A 20,404-nucleotide genomic window follows, 5' to 3' on the forward strand; every position below is an offset into this window, starting at 1 on the left:
GAACTGTGCTGCTGAAGATGTTTGAGTCCCCTGGACTGCAAGGAAATCAAACCGGTCAATCCCAAAGAAAATCAATCCTGACTACTCATTGGAAGGACTGATGCTGAAGCTGAAGCTCCAATCCTTTGGCCACCTGATGCAAAGAGCCGACTTATTGGAAAAGACCCTGTTGTTGGGGAAGATTGAAGGCGGGAGAAGGGGACGACAGAGGATGAGATGGCTGGATGGCATCACTGACTCAATGGACATGAGTTTGAGCAAACTCCAGGAGATGGTGATGAACAGGGACGCCTGGTGTGCTGCAGTCCATGGGGTCGTAAAGAGTCGGATAACGACTGAGCGAGTGAACAACAAAATACCGATTACTGTTTGGCAAAGCCTGTAGGTTCAGTTACTACAGTCACCAGGTTGAGCCTTACGCATGCGCCTTACTCTGCAGGGACCCCGCCCGGAGCCTGAAGCCCACCCACCTCTCTAGCGGTCCCGGCTTCCTTAAACCCCAGGGGGAATTTACCTGCCCTACGCTCCCAACTACAAGGCGCCGGGAGGCGGAAGTCGGGGGGCGGGGTCAGCCACGCGCGCCCCGCCCCGGAAGTAGGCGGGCGCTCCTCAGCCACCTCCCAGTCTGATTGCGGCTGAGGCCGGTCCTGGCTTTGTAACTCGCTCAAGATGGCGACGCAGCCACCCAGCGGGATCCGCCTCAGCGCGGTGAGCAGCCGCGAGGGGTGGAGCGGGCCATGTCCCAGGAGGGCGGGCAGGCGGGCAAGCGAGGCGCGGGGGGGGGAGAGGCCGGCGGTGGGCGGGGGCGGCGCGGCGGCCCGGCGCGGCGGCTTGGGGCCGCGGCGGGGCCGGGGCAGGCGGCGGCGGCCATCTCGCACCCGACGGCTGAGACGCTCGGCGGCGGCGGCGGCGGCGGGGCAGGGCCGGGCCGCGTCTCGTTTCGTTTCCTCGGCTTTGGGTTTCTGTTTCGCCTCCGCGGCTTCGGGGCGGGGCGGCCCCTCCTCCGTGGCTCCCTCCCCCGGTTTGCCCCGCAGCTGTCGTCCGAGGGCGAGGCCTCGGCGGCCAGCCCGCCCCTCGGCCCTCGGGGGCCCCTGACCCGTTCCCGGCCTCTGCGGGCCCTCGGAGCGTCCCGGACTGCGGGGGGAGTGGCCGTCGGCGGCCAGAAATGCCCCGCGGCCTTGACCTCCTGGCGGCTGGCCCCGGGGTGCTGCGAGCTGGGACTCGTCTTCTTCATTCATTTCAATTCCTGCCGCCTTCCCTCCTGCGTCCCTGGGTGGCTGAGACGGTCGGAGCGTCCGCTCGCAATGCAGGAGGCCCGGGTTCGATCCCTGGGTGGGAAGCTTCCCCTGGAGAAAGGGAATGGCAACCCAGTCCAGTACTCTCGCCTGGGAAATCCCATGGATGGAGGAGCCTCGTAGGCTGTACAGCCCACGGGGTCGCCAAGAGTCGGACACGACTGAGCGACTTCACTTTTCCCTCCACTTCATCCATCGAGAACCCAGATTGCTCCTAGGTGGTCACCGAGCTCTCCCGGTTTGCCCGTCTCGTCTCCTGGCGGTGTCTCGTTCCGGAGCTTCTCGGCCTCTTGGAAATCCTTGAGCGTGTTTTATACTTGTGCGTTTTTTGTTTTTGTTTTTTCCGGAGGGGGCAGCCACACAATAAATGAAAATTTCTCTGCCTCAAGAGTGTGGCAGAGAACCCCTACCCGATTCTCCTGAAAAAGTTGGCCTTGTTATGCAAAAATATACCTCTTCTCATCAGGGTGTTTGCTCAGGCCAGAGAATGGCTGTGCCAGTCTCATTATTCGAATGGTAATACCATTGCTTTAAAATGGTATTTTTGCCTTTTGACTTTCATTTGGCGAGATTCCTAACAGACCCCTGCTATCTTCTGACTTTTAACATTTTTTCCTGATGAGTGTGAAATTTTACTTTACATTTGACTGAGAAGCTGAAAGTTTGTCACACTTCATTCACCCTTTTGATTTTGGGTTAAAAGAAACCTTCGTATAAAGAAAAAAAAAAGCCCTGCATATTCCTTGCCCGTTTTTCTATTTTCTGTTTCTTTTGAGGGGAACTTTTAATTGGTTTATGAGCATTCTTTACATATCTTTAATAAAGGCTCCTTGGTTCCTAAGTGGTTTATTGAATGAGCTTGTATTTAGTAGATGGAATACAGAGAGCAATTTTATTCTTTCTTACCGATGGCCTTAGACATTGTTGCTAATTCACCTGAGTGAATCTGGGCACATCCTGTTGCTTTCCAGTTAGCCTCAGGTACTGTTTAATCTGGGCTTCCCTGGTGGCTCAGACAGTAAAGAGTCTGTCTGCAGTGTGGGAGACCCGGGTTCTATCCCTGGGTCTGGAGGATCCCCTGGAGAAGGAAATGGCAACCCACTCCAGTATTCTGAAGCGACTTAGCAGCAGCAGCAGCAGCAGCCAGTACTCTTGCCTGGAAAATCGCATGGACGGAGGAGCCTGGCAGGCTACAGTCCATGGGGTGACAGCAGTCGGACACGACTGAGAGGCTTCCTGCACTTCACTGTTGAATCACCAGGCTCCCCCGTGGCTCAGATGGTAAAGAAGCCACCTGCAATGCTGGAGACCTGGGTTCGATCCCTGGGCTGGGAAGAGCCCCTGGAGGAGGGCTTGGCAACCCATTCCAGTTATTCTTGCCTGGAGAATCCCCGTGGACAAGATAGCCTGAGGGGCTATGGTCTATAGGTTCGTAAAGAGCTGGACACGACTGAGCAACTAAGCACTTTAGCATTGTTAAATTACTTGAGAAGCTCTTCTTAGTTTAAAGCCCGCTCCTTCCCTCAGATTGGGCCAAATTTTGGTCCAGGAAACTGGTGAGGAAAAGTGAACTAGGTTGTTTTTGTTTTTGTTTTCTTTCCCTTGCTATTTCTGTACTTTGATTCTCTTCCCCACTCCCTAGCCCCTCCCAAGTTGCTGTCTCTCTCTCTTCAGGATTGAGAAGACAGAGAGCAAAGATAAGGGTCAGTACCATCTTGAGAGACTGGCACTGCGGTTAGCTGGTTCTCTGGGTGTAGCAGCTGTCCACGTGCTACGTCTTTGTTTTGTGGCTAATACGGACTGTTTTGAAGCTCACTGTTGGAAATCTATCTGCAGCTTCTGGACTGTATTCCAAGTGGTCTGTTGCTTTAGGACAGGAGTTGGCAAACTGCAGTTTATGGGCCAAATCCAGCCTGCCACCTGTTTTTGTATGGCTACAAAATCCTTAAATGGTTGGGGGAAAAAAAGATCAAAGAATAATGTTTCATAACATGAAAATTATGTGAAATAGATATTTCGGTTCCCATAAATAGTTTCATTTTTGAAGGTTTGATCATCCCTTTGGTATAGCTCTCAGATGTTGTTTATGGGTTTGTCAAAAATCATAGAACATAAAGTGACACCCATAATGTGTGCAAATTTTAAAAAATCATTAGGTCTGTAAATTCTGAAATGGAATGCAGAGTGACAGAAACTTAAATTTTTGCTTTTTGCCTCCATGATTCTAAGTAAATGCTGATACCATTTTGTTGTTTTCCAGAAATCCTGCTATAGATTTAAGTGACACATACGCACACTCTTCAGTTCACTTTTTCTTTTGGTTGAATTACCATATGATTTATTATCACTCTTAGCATTATTCAGAAATGAGTCAGCCAAAACTGTGATTGCTTTTTCTTTGCTGTATAGCTTTGTGTTTTCCTTGAAGTTAGACATTGATTTGTATTTGTTTGCTTAGTTTTTCTCTGTACTGATTACTCTTTCATCCAAACTTTCAGACAACTGGAAAATTTTTTCCAGATGTGTTCAAGCACACCTACATTTTGTCATTTTTGCTGGCTCAGTTGTGAGTTGGGGACTTCCCTTTATCATTTTTATGGACATCTCCTCCCCTTTTCTTTGTTTCTCCTTCCTATCACATATTCCTCTTCCGGGGCTTACTCTTGGCCGCCACCAGTAGCTTAGTGACTGAGAGCATGGGTTCTGGAGCCCACGTGCCTGGGTTCAAAGTCTGACAGATAACTGGATATGTGACCTGAAGAGAGAATAATCATCTTACCACCTAAAAGGGCTGCTTTAAAAACTGAGCCAATACACGTAAAAGTCTTATAACGGTCCTCTGATTGCCATAAATACTCAGTAAATATTTGCTGTCTTTGTTACTGTTAACAGTGAAGCTTATCTGTATTTCAAAAAAGAGGTGTAGCTTCTTGAGAACAGAGTACATGGGAAGAACATTTATGTGTCTTTTCTTGGAAATACGTTTATGCTACCCTTGCTCTTTCTTTACATATAATTTGGCTGGGCTTGAAATTCTAGATTAGAAGTGATTTCTTGTCAGAATTTTCAAGGCATGCTTTATTGTTTAATAGAGTCCTATGCATTATACTGGGCTTCCCCTGGTGACTGAGATGGTAAAGAATCCACCTGCAATGAGGGAGACCTGGGTTCTATCCCTGGGCTGGGGAGATCCCCTGGAAAAGGGCATGGCTACCCACTCCAGTATTCTTGCCTGGAGAATCCCCATGGACAGAGGAGCTGGCTGGGCTACAGTCCATGGGGTCTCAAGGAGTCGGACACAGCTGTGTGACTAAGCACGCATGCAATACGTTGTTCTAGTACTTAGGCTAGAAACCTGTAATAATACCAGGGAAATTTTCTCACATTTTTGACAGCAATTTCCTGTCTCTCTTTCTGTTTTTGTTCATTCTGTTTTCCTTCTCACTGCTTTTTCTTTTCTTTTGGGGAGATTTTCTCCATTTGATTTCCTACCTTATACCATGTATGTTAGAAACATTGTCTTGTTCTCCGAATATCTTTAAAAACGTTTTCTGCATTTGATCTACCTTTTACCATGAATTTAATTATTAGAAACATTGTCTTGTTCTCCGAATATCTTTAAAAACGTTTTCTGCATTTGATCTACCTTTTACCATGAATTTAATTATTAGAAACATTGTCTTGTTCTCCGAATATCTTTAAAAACATTTTCTCCATTTGATCTCCTACCTTTTACCATGAATTTAATTATTAGAAACATTGTCTTATTCTCCGAATGTCTTTAAAAAACTCAACAAAATATTTATTCTTGTCACTGGCTGTATTATTCATAGTATTTTTGAAGTTTTCTTTTGTTCACTGCATTGCCTCTGTCTTCTTTATGTTTTTTACTGTGTGTTGTTTTTTATTCTAATTTTAACATTCTCAAGTGTGCTTATGTTTCCAGATGAGACACTAAAAGCTGGATGTTCATACCTGAATAGAGCTTGTCGTTTGGTGGGTTTCGGTATTGGGTGATCAGGTAGGAAGAGCCAGCTTGTCGTTGGAGTACTCTGTGTCAGAATCTGTTGATCCTAGATAATAAAAATGTTAGACCAGAAAATAAGGATGTTTCGAATAACTTTTGGAGAAGGCAGTGGCACCCCACTCCAATACTCTTGCCTGGAAAATCTCATGGACGGAGTAGCCTGGTAGGCTGCAGTCCATGGGGTCGCTAAGAGTCAGACATGACTGAGAGAGTTCACTTTAACTTTTCACATTCATGCATTGGAGAAGGAAATGGCAACCCACTCCAGTGTTCTTGCCTGGAGAATCCCAGGGATGGTGAAGCCTGGTGGGCTGCTGTCTATGGGGTCGCACAGAGTCGGACACGACTGAAGCGACTTAGCAGCAGCAGCAGTAGCAGCAGAATAACTTTGGGGCTTCCCTGGTGGCTCAGTGATAATGAATCCACCTACCAATGCAGGAGTTCAATAGGACAACGGGGCAGGGGAAAAAAGCAGTCAAAAAGCAAGGAATTATCATTCCCCAAATCTGTCTTCCTGTGTGGCTTAGGAGATTCGGGTTCTATCCCTGGGTCAGGAAGATCCCAGCAGAAGGAAATGGCAACCCACTCCAGTATTCTTGCCTGGAAAATTCCATGGACACAGGAGCCTGGTGGGCTACGGTCCATGGTATTGCAGAGATTCGGATATGACTGAGCAGTTGCACACCAGTGCAGGAGACCTGGGTTTGATCCCTGGGTCAGGAAGATCCCATGGAGAGGGAAATGGCAACCTACTTCAGTAGTCTTGCATGGAAAATTCCATGGACCCAGGACCCTGGCAGGCTACAGTCTACAGGGTTGCAAAAATGTCGGACACGACTTAGCAACTAAACAACAATAAAATAACTTTTAAAATAATTTTTTTTTAAGTGAGGGGGGAAAATGCCGTTCAGAGTAGCATGGTACAATTGTAAAAGAACCAAATAAAAATTTTAGAAATCATTCCTTTTTTCCAGAGGGGAATTCTACATCTGGTCTCCAGCCATGGCATAGATAATCCTGGCTGCTAGCTCTCCTGGTAGCTCAGCAGGGGACAGGAGATAGGAGTGTCACGTTGTTCAGTTTGCTCACTTGGTTTTTATTTATTATTGTGGTAAACTACACATAACATAAAATTTACCGTCCTAACCATTTTAAGCATGTAGCTCAGTAGTGTTTTGTACATTCACATTGTTGTACAGCCAGTCTCCAGAACCCTTCATCTTGCACAACTAAAACTCTGAACCCATGAAAAAATAACTCTTCGTTCCACTTTGCACCAGCTCCTGGCAGCCACCATTTTACCTTTTGTGAATTTGACATCTATGGGTACATCATATAAGTGGAATCATACATTATTTGTCTCTTTGTGGTTAACTTATTCCACTCAGCATAACGTCCTCGAGGTTCATGCATGTTGTCGCGTGTGCTAAAGTTTCCTTCCCTTTTAAGGCTGAATAACATTCCGCTGTATATTCAAGTGTGCCACATTTGTTCATTTGTTCATCAATCGGTATTTGTGTTGCTTTCACTTTGGCTGTTAGGATAATGCTGCTCTGATCACAGGTGTGCAAATATCTCTTCAGGACCCTCCTCTCACTACTTTACACAAAATAAACAAACAGTAAGGACCTACCTACTGTATAGCAGCACGGAGCTATATTTAATATCTTATAATAACCTATACTGGAGAAGAATCTGAAAAAGTGTATATGTGTGTGTGTGTGTGTATATATATGTATACATGTAGAATCACTTTGAAATACATATAAGATGGAATCACCTTGCTGTACACCTGAGACTATCACAGCATTGTAAATCAGCTGTATTTCAGTCAAGGGGAAAAGACCCTGCTTCCAGTTCTTTTCAGTTTATACCTAGAAGTCGAATTCCTAGATCATATGGTAAATCTACATTTAATTTTTTGAGGACCCTCCATATTGTTTTCCACACTGGCTTCACCATTTTTGTTGTTCAGTCGCTAAGTCGTGTCCGACTCCTTTTGACTCCATAGACTGAAGCATACCAGGTTTCCCTGTCCTTCACTATCTCCCGGAGTTGGTTCACATTCATGTCCACTGAGTTGGTAATGCCATCCAACCATCTAAATCTTCTGTCGTCCCCTTCTCCTGCCCTCAATCTTTCCTGGCATCAGGGTCTTTTCCAGTGAGTCAGCTCTGCGCATCAGGTGTCCAGAGTGTTGGTGTTTCAGCTTCAGTCGTTCCAATGAATATTCAGGGTTGATTTTCTTTAGGATTGACTGGTTTGATCTCCTTGCTCTCCAAGGGACTCTCAAGAGTCTTCTCAACACCACACTTCAAAAGCATGAATTCTTTGACACTCAGCCTTCTTTTTGGTCCAATTTTCACATCTGTACACGACTACTAGAAAAACTATAGCTTTGACTGTATGGACTTTTGTCAGCAGAGTGATGTCTCTGCTTTTTAATACGCTATCTAGGTTTGTCATAGCTTTTTTTCCAAGGAGCAAGCATCTTTTAATTTTATGGCTGCAGTCACTGCCTGCAGTGATTTTGGAGCCCAAGAAAATAAAGTTTGTCTCTGTTTCCATTGTTTCCCTGTCTGCCATGAAGTGATGTGACTACATGCCATGATTTTAGTTTTTTGAATGTTGAGTTTTAAGCCAGTTTTTTTGCTCTCCTCTTTCACCCTCAGCAAGAGGCTCTTTAGTTCTCCTCACTTTCTGTGTTAGAATGGTATCATCTGCATGTTTGAGTTTGTTGATGTATCTCCTAGCAATCGTGATTCCAGCTTGTGAGTTATCCAGCCTGGTATTTCACATGATGTACTCTACATATAAGTTAAATAGCCAAGGTGACAATTTTCAGTCTTGACATACTCTTTTCCCAATAACCAGTCTGTTGTTCTATGTCCGGTTCTAACTGTTGCTTCTTGACCTGCATACAGATTTCTCAGGAGGCAGGTAAGATGGTCTGTCTGATATTCCCATCTCTTTAAGAATTTTCCATAGTTTGTTGTGACCCACACAAAGGCTTTCACGTAGTCAATGAAGCAGGTGTTTTTCTGGAATTCCTTTGTTTTTCTGTGATCCAGTGGATGTTGGCCATTTGATCTCTGGTTCTTCTGCCTTTTCTAAATCCAGCTTGAGTATCTAGAAGTTCACAGTTCATGTACTATTGAAACCTGGCTTGGAGAATTTTGGGTATTACTTTGCTAGCTTGTAAAATGAGTGCAATTGTGCAGTAGTTTGAACATTCTCTGGCATTGCCTTTCTTTGGGACTGGAATGAAAACCGACCTTTTCTAGTCCTGTGGTCGGGTGCACAGGAATTCCAGTTGCTTTACAGCCTCTCCAATACTTGTTATTTTCTGTTTTTGTTGTTGTGGGGTTTTTTGTTGTTGTTTTTAATAATGGTCATGCCTTTGAGTGTGAGGTGGTATCTCATTGTAGTTTTGATTTTCATTTCCTTAATGATTAGAGATATTGAGCATCTTTGGAGAAATATTTTGAGTCCTTTGCCCATTTTTAAATCTGTTTATTGTCTTCTTGTTATTAAGTTGTCAGAATTCTTTATATATTTTGCATATTACTTGATTTGCTGGGGTTTTTTCCCCTGTTCTGTAGGTTGCCTTTTCACTCTGTAGAATGTGTCATTTGATGTAGAGAAGTTTTAAATTTTAGTACCATTCAATTTATTTTTTCTTTTGTTTCTTGTGCTTTTGGTGTCATGTCAAAATCATTGCCAAACCCAGTGTCATAAAATGTTTCCTCTATGTTTTCTTCTAAAGATTCTAGAGTTTCAGCCCTGAAGGTAAGGTCTTTGATTCATTTTGAGTTGATTTTTGTTTATGGTGTAGGGGAAGGGTATGACTTTTTGTACTGTTCAAGGGATTCTTGTGGCAAGAATACTGGAGTGGTTTGCCATTCCCTCCTCCAGTGGACTGTGTTTTGTCAGAACTCTCCTCTGTGACCCGTCTGTTTTGGGTGACCCTCCACAGCATGACTCGTAGCTTCATTGAGTTATGTAAGCCCCTTCGCCACGACGGGGGTATGATCCATGAAGGGGGTTGAAGGCAAAAGAAGAGGGTGGCAAAGGATGAGATAGTTGGATGGCATCATAGGCACAAGGGACATGAACTTGAGCAAACTCTGGGAAATAGTGGAGGATAGGGAATCAGAATCCTTGCGTGCTACAGTCCATTGGGTTGCAAAGAGTCAGAGACAACTTAGTGGCTGAGTAACAACAAGGGTACAACTTGATTCTTTTTCTGGATATCAAGTTTTCCCAGCACTGTTTGTTGCAAAACTGTCTTTTCCTCATTAAATGGTCTTTACACCCTTGTGGAAAGTCATTTGACTATTTATTTCTGAACTGTTGACTGGCTTGCTTTTAATCCACCTGTTTTTGGTTGTCTCTGAGTCCATGGCCATCAGTTTCTCCAGAGAACAGACCTCTTGTCTTTTCATGGTTTGCTGAGTGTAGTTGAAAGATTTGCTCAGGGTAAAAGGATCCGGGAATCTTTCTTCTTTAAATACTTTCAGCCTTTCCCATTTTTCATATGACATCTAGTATCTTTGACTTCAAAGGAGCAAAAGTCTTATTTCCTAAGTCTTCCTGGGATTGCCAAGGCTTCTGACCTACTTCTTGTTGGTTTTCCTGTCTCCTGCAGGCTTTGGGTTTAGCTCTTTCCAGGATATTGAAGCAGTTGTCACTGCTCTGTACTCTCCAGTTTCCAAGCTGCCATTTTGTCTACTGTTGTCAATCACTGCTTTGGTTCTTTTTGTTCTCCTGGGTTTATGCCCCCCACCCCTTTTCCTTCGTTAGGTAGCAGCTCCAAGAGGAGCCGAGGTAAACACTGTCTGTGTGTTCAGGCGTCCACATTTAAAGTCTTATATTTAAAGGATTTTTAAAATTTGGGACCATTTGTTGATTCTAAAAATTCTGTTCATTCTTTAAAATATATGGTCTTCATTGCATCTCCTTTTTGTGTGTTTTTTGGAGGGGAGTCTTACTTTTTAAAGGTCTAGCTATTTCAAGGGATTCTTATTTTATACGGCTTCCCTGGTGGCTCAGTGGTAAAGAATCTGCCTGCAATGCAGGAGACCCAGGTTTGATCCGTGGGTTGGGAAGATCCCCTGGAGGAGGGCATGGCAACCCACTCCAGTACTCCTGTCTAGAAAATCCCATGGACGGAGGAGCCTGGCAGGCTACAGTCCATGGGGTCTCACAGAGTCGGACACAACTGAAGCAAGCAGCAGCAGCAGTTTTATAGGCTGATATTTCTTTTACCCAATGTTGAAGTTGGGGGTGCACTAAGACTACTGTGTCTTGTCTGCAAATATTTTCTCCTGGTGGATTGTTCCCTTAAACGTTATTTTAGATTGTGTACTCAAATATTCCCCAAGTAATGACCCCAGAGGATCGTGTGCAGTCTGGTTGAGGCTATCTCCACAGTGGTTCTGCAGGTTAAATTGAAACACTTAACCCGAGTGAAGACGTGCCTCTTTACAGAACTTCATGGTACACTTTTTTTTTTAACCTTGACTGCAGACTGAAACAGACAAGCTTCTCATTGAGCATATTTCCCCTGTCCCCCTTTGTATTGAGGTAGGAGGGGGCAGCTACCTTCAAGTACATGCTTCTCTGCCATGTTTCCAATCCACAGTCACCATTAAAATGGAAACCTTCATATTCCAGTTAAGCACCCCACTCTAGTCCCTAGGGTATCCCTATTTTCAAATCTTATTTTTGTTTTTAATTTCTTCTTGATTTGAGGCCCTTGAGTATTTTCTTTATTTATATGTGAGCTCAGTTGTGGCTTTAAAGGTATGTTCATAGTTCATTCATAGTCGCTCAGTCATGTCCGACTCTTTGCGACCCCATGGACTGTAGCCCACCAGGCTCCTCAGTCCATAGAATTTTCCAGGCAAGAGTACTGGAATGGGTTGCCATTTCCTTCTCCAGGAGAATCTTCCTGACCCAGGGATTGAACCCATGTCTCTTGCATCTCCTGCATTGGCATTGGGATTCTTTACCACTGTGCCACCTGAGACTTTAAAGGTATGCTTACCTTAAAAACAACAAAAAAAAAAACACACACTTAAAATGCTTATTATGTCCCAGGTGTTCTTCTGAGTATTTACAAATATTAAGTTATTTAATTCTCCTAACATCTTGGTAAGCTGCTGTTAACTATCATCCTCGTTTTCACAGACGATAAAACCTGAGGCACAGAAGGTTCAGTTGCTTACCTGGGATCAGGATCACACATCTAGTTAAAAGATACTCCAGAGGCTGTGTGTGTGATCAGTGTGTGTGAGATCAGGATCACGCGTCTAGTTAAAGATACTCCATAGGGCTCTGTGTGTGTGTGATCAGTGTGTATGATCTGTGTGTGTGTGTGATCAGATACTCCATAGTCTGTCTGGTGTGTGTGTGTGTGTGTGTGTGTTGGCTGTTCTAGGGAGTTTTTCTTTCCAGCTAATTGTTTTAGAGATGAGAATTAATAATAGCTCTACATAATGCCTTGTGTGTGTGTGTGTGTGTGTGTGTTGGCTGTTCTAGGGAGTTCTTCTTTACAGCTAATTGTTTTAGAGATGAGAATTAATAATAGCTATACATAATGCTGTGTGTGTGTGTGTGTGTGTGTGTTCTAGGGAGTTTGTGTGTGTGTATGTTGGCTGTTCTAGGGAGTTTTTCTTTCCAGCTAATTGTTTTAGAGATGAGAATTAATAATAGCTATACATAATGCTGTGTGTGTGTGTGTGTGTTGGCTGTTCTAGGGAGTTTGTGTGTGTGTGTGTGTGTGTTGGCTGTTCTAGGGAGTTTTTCTTTCCAGCTAATTGTTTTAGAGATGAGAATTAATAATAGCTATACATAATGCTTGTGTTTAAATACACCAAAAGCCACTGTTGAGCGTTCATCCTTTTTCACTGATGCCTTCTTTGCTTTGTTCCGCTGGGACTCTTACCCAGGAAACAATGTGTACCATGTCATTTGGAGGTGGTGTATAGAATGAAGTCATTAAATGAAAGTTGACAATCTGCACACAGTCTGCCAGATATCTAAAATCAAAGTAACAGGGACCTAAATACCCAGTTTCTAACTCCAGACTTCACCCCTGTGTCATTTGTGCCCAGTTGTGTCCGGCTCTCTGAACCCTGTGGACTGTAGCCTGCTGGGCTTCTCTGTCCATGGAATTTTCTAGGCAATAGTACTGGAATTTTTGCCATTTCCTACTCCAAGGGATCCTCCCAACCTAGGGATCAAACCTGCATCTGCTGCAGAATACCCAATTTCTAACTCCAGACTTCACACCTAACAAATTCATAAAATAGAGAACAAAGACAAACTCTTCTAAGGGTTCTGGTGTCGATTAGTCATTCTCTCCTTTGGTAGCCGACACCCCAAGACCATACCCCATAGTAGGATCTAGAATGGCTGAGGAGTGTTCTTTTATAAATGGAGAAGTGATGATTGCACAACAGGAAGGCCTGGGATAGGACTCGGGTGGACTAATTGACAGGAGGTTTCTTGTAGAAGACGAAGGTCTGGAAATTGATTTTCTTTATACTCTTTGTTTTAGAAAGTTCTGGAATTCTTATACTCCGTTATTACATAGATAAATGCTGTAGAAAGTCGGAATTCCATATACTCCAGTTTGCAAACCACTCTTGTACAGAATACCTTTTCTCACATGTATACTTCAACCTGATGGTAAACATGCTTGAGGATTGTCTAAAATCGAGGGTGGACAGAGGAAAAGCAGAGCTTTTCCTGACACCTTGTGGCAGCAGCTGAACACTACAAATGTTTGGTTATAGTCATATCTCTAGGCTCTTCACATGAAACACTTAAATTGCCTCTTTTTTCTTCCTTAAATATGAAATAATCTGTTCAAAATGAACACAGAAAAGTCCTCATTTCATGAAAATTCTCTGCATATTGAAATATCCAAGCCTCAGCCTTATTAAACCATTTGTACATTTTTACACATTTGATATCTGCATTAGTCAGGATTAAGAGAGTGCCCTGTATGATTAACATACTCTTCCATACTTTATTACGATGAATCAGACAAAATCTCTGGAAGTCAAGGATGTTTGTTGCATTTGAGCTGTTACTTGACATTGTTTGAGGACTTTATAGATATGTTTATTAAGCTTAATGCACAAAAGGCGAAAATATCCCTTTGACAAAGTCTTAGTTTTATCTCATGGTAAATTTGAGGTGGCTCTAGTGGTAAAGAACCCACCTGTCAATGCAGGAGACATTAGAGATGCAGGTTCGATCCCTGGATCCAGAAGATCCCCTGGAGGAGGACATGGCCATCTACTCCAGTATTCTTGCCTGAGAATCCCATAGACAGACGAGCCTGGAGGGCCCATGGGGTCTCAGGGAGTGGGACACACCTGAGCAACTAATGCTCTCAATTTTGAGGCAGGTCCAGCAGGGTGGAGCACTTTGGAATTGGCCCTTGCTGATACGACTCTGGATTGGTGGGCGCAAGGAGGCAAGGAGTTTGTCGCCCATCTTAATGAGAAACTGGCTGATTTGCAGCCTCATTTCCAGGAATCTAATCTGGGTTTTATCTTCCAGGTATCTCCTGGCACAAGCAGTTAAGTCATTTTTGCTTGATCTTGGTGTTAATATTGTGGTGGAAGATTATTTTGGCTTCTATTTGCAAAAGTGAGACCTTAATTAATTTACATGAATCATTGATTTGTTTCAGCTTTGCCCGAAGTTTTTACATACAAATTCTACAAGTCACACTTGGCCATTTAGTGCAGTCGCTGAATTAATAGGTAAGTAAATTGATGTTTCATATATAATCTGTTGTTGGCAATTGAAGTTCTAGAAGGATTTTCATTGAAGAGTAACATGAAGATGTGCTTTGTTAAAAAACCAAGTGTGTCGGTGATAACATTAGTAAAGGTTACCTAGCATCACAACCATTCAGACTAGTCTCCGATCGGTTGTTGCCCAGCTTTCCCTGTGTACCATTGTTTTAAGTATTTCCCTATACTACTGTCAGAGCAAAGTATTTTAATTTGCAGAGTTCCTGAAGCATTTATGTTGTAAATATTTTTTGTCTCATCATAAAGAAATAGGTCTGTTGCCAAAAAACGAGAATTATGTTTAAAGTTGGAAATTATTTATAGTACTTTTCTGCTATTAGTAGTTAGGTTTTATATATATATATGTATTTGGCTGTGGTGGGTCTTTGTTGCTGCACGTGGGCTTTCTCTAGAGGCGGCGAGCAGGGGCTACTCTTCCTTGTGGTGTGTGGGCTTCTCTCGTTGCAGAGCACAGGATCTCGGTGCACGGGCCTCAGCAGTTGCAGCTCTCAGGTTCCATCCGCTCGGTAGTTGTGGTCTACTGGCTTAGCTGCTCTGAGGCATGTGGGGTCTTCCTTGACCAGGGATCGAACCAGTGTGCCTTGCGTTGCAAGGCGGATTCTTAACCACTGGACCTCCAGGGAAGTCCTAAAAGTGTTCTAGTGAACATGAGAAAAGAGGCAAGGTCCTGATCGGATTTACATTATGGTTTTTCTTTGGTAAAATTCATACACATGAATTGTTTGATTTAAACGTGTTTGAGAAACAGATAAAGGAAAACTATATTTTTGGGAATTCTTAGATACACTTTAGATTATTTGTCAAGGAAAGGTTCTAAAGTGGATGCACCAAGAATAAGGAAAGAAAGAAAATTTGAGGACCCTTCTTTTCTTTATTCCTGATAGTTCAGTTGGTAAAGAATCCGTCTGCAATGCAGGAGACCCAGGTTTGATTCCTAGGTTGGGAAGGTCCTCTGGAGAAGGGATAGGCTACCCACTCCAGTATTCTTGGGCTTCCCTGTGGCTCAGCTGGTAAACAATCTGCCCGCAATGTGGGAGACCTGGGTTTGATCCCTGGGTTGGGAAAATCCCCTGAAGAAGGGAAAGGCTACCCACTCCAGTATTCTGGCCTGGAGAATTCCATGGACTATAATAGGCCCTGGGGTCACAAAGAGTCAGACATGACTGAGTGGCTTTCGCTTCCTTCTTTTCTTTGGTGTAGTTAGATTTTCCAAAGTCCCTAACATATTCTGTTGAGATGTAAACTCTGAAGTGTAAATGAGATAACATTGCAGCTATTCACGGTCACTCTTTTTCCTTTTTATGGCAACCCAGAGGAACTACTCAGCTGGGATTGTTCATTCGTACATAGTACTTATCTAGTTTTGGGATAGGACAACTGAAAGCCATTATGCTCTTTGTGGTGTGTCACATTTTAAGTGTGTGTGTTTTTTTTTAATGATGCTGAAGTGGTTGATGAAAAAGATTATTTTGTTTTAATTGAAGGCTTACAGGAATTTGAGAGCCACTTTTTATATTATAATAAAGTCTTCAAAATATACCTCAAAAGTATTTTTAGTCAGTTAGAAATATTCAGATAGATTTTAGATAGTTTATAAGTTGATTTTATTACTGCTACTGTTGAAATTTTTTTCCTTTTTCTTTGCTGTATTCCTTAATACTTAATAAGTGTTCTGATAGAAACAAGTATGCTAGACAAGGGTGTTAAATGATGAGGTGTACAGAAATGGCTTCCCTGGTGGCTCAGATGGTAAAGAACCCGCCTGGAATTCTGGAGACCCAGCTTTGAGTTCTGGGTTGGGAAAATTCCCTGGAGAAAGGAATGGCTACCCACTCCAGTATTCTTGCCTGGAGAACTCCATGTACAAAGGAGCCTGGTGGGCTACAGTTCATGGTGTTGCAGAGTAGATACCACTAGGCGACTGTCACTTTCACGAAGATGATAAAAATGTACCTGTTGTCAGAAGCTTATGTTAGATTAAAAAGGGCTAAAATTTGAATAAATGTGTTGCAGGTAAACTTTCATCTGTGTGTACGTTAGCATACCGCTTTCTCATTCATTCAGTAATCCTGTGTGGACCTTCCATGTCAACTTGAAGTGCTGTTGACACTCAGCTCTCGGTTTCCTTTATGATAGCTAGGCTAGTTCTTTGGGCAGAGACTTTCCTGTCTTGATCATCTCTTCATTGCAGTGATTCTTTTGGCTTTACACTTCTTTAGTGTAGTGGGTTCCCGTCTCCATTCTTCATGTAACGAATGGAGGGCTTTAGATAGAGTTAATTCTTTAAGAGTCAGTGAGCAGCATACAGCATGGTACAGGTTAGTTTCATGTCATCAAATCTTAGGAGTTTGGAAACATTTCAGCTTTTAAATTTTCCTTAAAATATATTATTCTGTTGCTGGTTATAAAGGTTTGTTCAAAATGGATTGCTCTTCTTTAAAATCCAAAATAAAAATTTTTCAAACTTTTGTTTCCCAGATAATGCTTATGATCCTGATGTGAATGCTAAACAGATATGGATTGACAAAACAGTAATAAATGACTGTATATGCCTGACATTCACTGATAATGGGAACGGTATGACTTCAGACAAATTACATAAAATGCTAAGGTATGTAAAAGCGTCACACTCCTTAAAATCATTGTTGTTGACTAGTTGAAGTGTTTCCTGTGCCATACTTACTGCCTGTAGTTCCTGCTTTTTAAACATGAAATGTTGTACCCATAGCGTGCTCTGTTCTCTAGGTCTTCCATCATCTTTTACTGCTGTCACGTTATTAGGCAATCCCGGCCATTCTCATCATCCCTCCCATGCCTTAACTTACCTAAAATTCTACCGTCCCTTTAGAGTTGTGGCACAGTGTCCTCTGTTGTTTGTGCTTTCGTAGAAAGATAGTTTTAGCTACCATATCCAATAAAACTTAACACTTTGGGGAATGAGAACTGGTAAATTTAAAGTGATTCAAAGATGAGGAAGTAGCATAGCCGTAAGGCCTTGGGCTCTAGGATCAAAGAATAGGATGTCAGGATGAAGCCAGATGTACTTGACATGGAAGCTAAAATACGTAGTACAGGATTGAGATAGAGGGAGGGTTTGGAGCAGAGGCCCTTCTCCTGTCCTCCAGCACTCCTTATGCCACCAGAAAAGGCAGGTTCTCCGCATCAGGAGGAAGAGGTGAAATCTCAAGGTCCAAGAAGCCTAAATTAGTTCATCCATTTAGCTAGGATGTGCCAGGCAATGAGCTCCTGTTTTAGTGTATGTGTGGCAACCACTCTAGTATCCTTGCCTGGGAAATCCCATGGACAGAGGAGCCTGGTGGGCTAGTTGATGGGGTAACAAAGAGTGGGACACGACTGAGCAACTAAAAACAGCAACAATCCTTACATCCCTATAGTGTGGATTTGGCTTCCTTCACTTAAGAGATGGGGAAACACATCAGTACAGATCTTCCAGCAAGCAAGGACAGGGCCAACATTCAAACTTAGGCATTTTACTTGATATTAACAATGTTTGAGTTAAAATAAATGAAATTTATACTTTTTTCTTTTTAGCTTTGGCTTCAGTGAGAAAGTCACCATGAATGATCATGTCCCAGTTGGATTGTATGGAAATGGCTTCAAGTCAGGATCTATGCGTTTGGGTAAAGATGCAATGGTTTTTACCAAAAATGGAGAAAGCATGAGCGTGGGTTTCTTGTCTCAGACGTACTTGGAAGTCATAAAAGCAGAACATGTTGTTGTCCCAATCGTGGCATTCAACAAACAACATATCCTTTTGATTTTGAAATGGAAACTGAGGAAGTGGTCTGGACCATCCCATCCTTTTGGCCTCCCTGGTTCTTGTTTTTAAATCATACCTTCCATTCTAGCTCTTGTTCCTATCCACTGCTTCTACTCTGCATCTGGGCTAAATATTTGTCCCTCTCTGGTCTCGGTTGGAATTGTGCCATGGAAGTACTCAACATAAGGTGATTGCATTTTTATTAAGCTTCCCAGAGCTCACCTTTTTATTTCAGTCTTTCTGTGGTCAGTAAGACTTACAGTCTGGCTTGAAATTTTCACCAACAACCATGGAAAACAAGATATCTTTAGGAAAATGTCTTCTGTATAAACATTCAAATATTTGAAATCATTAAATTCATTAGGAGTCATAATATACTTGTTCATACTGCTTGTTGTTCATTTGAAATCACACTGTGATTTTAAAATTTAGAGGATAATTTAGTAGTTTTTCAGTTTGAGTTGATTTCCATATTGTAATTGAAAAATGTTATTGGTCTAAGTCTTTAACTTACGATATACGACAGGTATTAAATTCAACAGAATCAAAAGCAAGCCTTGCTGCAATTCTGGAACATTCTCTATTTTCTAAGGAACAGCAGTTACTGGCAGAACTTGATGCTATCATAGGCAAGAAGGGAACCAGGATCATCATTTGGAATCTCAGAAGGTAAATGAAACGGTAACCCTCAGCTGGTTAACCATTTGGAAAGTAAAGTGCATGGAGTAATTTCATTATGTTCATCCATTGTTACACAGAGTAGAAATGTATTGAAAGGTCCTCATTTTATGGCATATTTAATGATTTACCTTTTCCCAGGAGTGTTTCATTGAGGCTTCTTTGGCTTCAATTTGAGATAATTTTATATTATTATAAATAAATTTCCTGGCCCTGCCACTCTATCTACATAGCACTGTTTTTTTTGCTTTTGGTTATACCATCCCTCTCCTCAAAAAAAAAAGACATGACAAGATAAAGCCCAGCCAACAGGTCCCAACTTGGTAAAGTTAGAAAAATCCTTTTGGTTCATTACATAAAGCTAAGCATGATTCAGCATCTGTTGAGAAAAGTAATATAGATGAGACTTCTGTGTTGCTATATCTTTCTGAGGATAAAATCCTTTCCAAATGAAGCTATGAACTTTAGGGTGAATGTATAATATTGAGAGATCTAATTGATCTGTTGAACAATAGGAGTTAAGCCGAAAGAGTGATAATCTTAAAATCCTTTAATTCTTATGCTTTTCTGACCTCTTGCATTCCCTTTTTCTTTTTTCTTCCTTTCTTCCCTGCCCCTCCCATCTTCACCCCCATTTTTTTTTTTTTTTAAACTTAATTTTGAAGTACTTGCAGACTCCTGTGTAGTTGTAAGAAATCTCAGGTACTCCTTCCCCAGGATCCCCCCAGTGGTAACATCTTGGAACACTGTACTAAGATAGTACTGTTGATACTGACATTGATACAGTAAGGACATTTTCATCAACTCAAGATCCCTTTTATATCCACACCCACTCCTTCCTTAATCCCTGGCAACTGCTAACATGTTTTTCCATTTCTATGTCTTTGTCATTTTAAAGAATATTACTATATAACTGGAATCATATAGTGTGAAACCTTTTGGGATTGGCTTTTTTCATTCAGCTTAATTTTCTGAAGATTCAGGTTCTTATGTGTGTCTGCTTGCTTCCTTTTTCTAGCTGAGTAGTAGTATTGCATTGTATGCATGTCCAAGGTGTGTTTACCAGTCTAGTTGTTTACGATTTTCAGTTACTACAAACAAAACTGTGAAATAAGTGCAGAGAGGTTTTTGTGGGAATATGGTCGTCATTTTATTGGATAAATGCCCAGGAGTGTAATTGCTGGATGATATGACAGTTGCTTGTTTAGTTTTTTAAGATGCTATCAGAATGTGGCTCTCTCATTTGACATTCCCACTGGTAACATGTGAGTAAATACAGTTTCTGCACCGTCCTGGACTCCTTGTCTTCCTTCCTCCCTCCAACTCCTCAGGTCTTGACTCTTACCATGTATTTGTTTGTGCTTTGTTTTGTTAACCAAAGGTTACTTGCTTGCTTCTCTTATGGTGAAGTTAATATTTAGCTCTTTAAAAATGTTTTTTTACAGCTACAAAAGTGCAACAGAGTTTGATTTTGATAAGGATAAATATGACATCAGAATCCCAGAAGATTTAGATGAGACAGCAGGGAAGAAAGGGTACAAGAAGCAAGAAAGGATGGACCAAATTGCCCCTGAGAGTGACTATTCCCTGAGGGTGCGTATTCTGCTCTCTGTGGGAGTGAGGAAACCATCAAATGATGGAAATTACATTTTCCACTTGTGTTATAAATGCCGCCAGAAATCTCTAAATGAAAGTGTCTCAGACATGAAACAGTGTATTAAATTTGTCATGCTCATTGGCTGTTTTATTTTCTTAGAAAAGTTTTTAAATTGCAAAGTCATCAGGT

The 20,404-nt window shown here is 42.3% G+C and overlaps 1 protein-coding gene across 2 annotated transcripts in view; it reads left to right on the top strand.

The window, feature by feature from the left end:
* The first annotated feature begins 570 nt into the window (after nucleotides 1–570).
* MORC3 (MORC family CW-type zinc finger 3) overlaps nucleotides 571–20,404 on the top strand; it is a 44,699-nt gene continuing 24,865 nt past the window's right edge. The window contains exons 1-7 of one of the 2 annotated variants that reach the window (XM_055569916.1): nucleotides 571–708; nucleotides 14,033–14,105; nucleotides 16,638–16,770; nucleotides 17,712–17,924; nucleotides 18,460–18,609; nucleotides 19,284–19,403; nucleotides 20,064–20,211. In XM_055569916.1, the coding sequence (XP_055425891.1) occupies nucleotides 670–708; nucleotides 14,033–14,105; nucleotides 16,638–16,770; nucleotides 17,712–17,924; nucleotides 18,460–18,609; nucleotides 19,284–19,403; nucleotides 20,064–20,211 (876 nt within the window). In that variant the 5' untranslated portion in view covers nucleotides 571–669. The remainder of the gene's footprint in view (nucleotides 709–14,032; nucleotides 14,106–16,637; nucleotides 16,771–17,711; nucleotides 17,925–18,459; nucleotides 18,610–19,283; nucleotides 19,404–20,063; nucleotides 20,212–20,404) is intronic. The other variant, XM_055569917.1, reaches the window with a different exon arrangement.

This window comes from Bubalus kerabau, chromosome 2 (genome assembly GCF_029407905.1).
Source record: "Bubalus kerabau isolate K-KA32 ecotype Philippines breed swamp buffalo chromosome 2, PCC_UOA_SB_1v2, whole genome shotgun sequence".
NCBI lineage: Eukaryota > Metazoa > Chordata > Mammalia > Artiodactyla > Bovidae > Bubalus > Bubalus kerabau.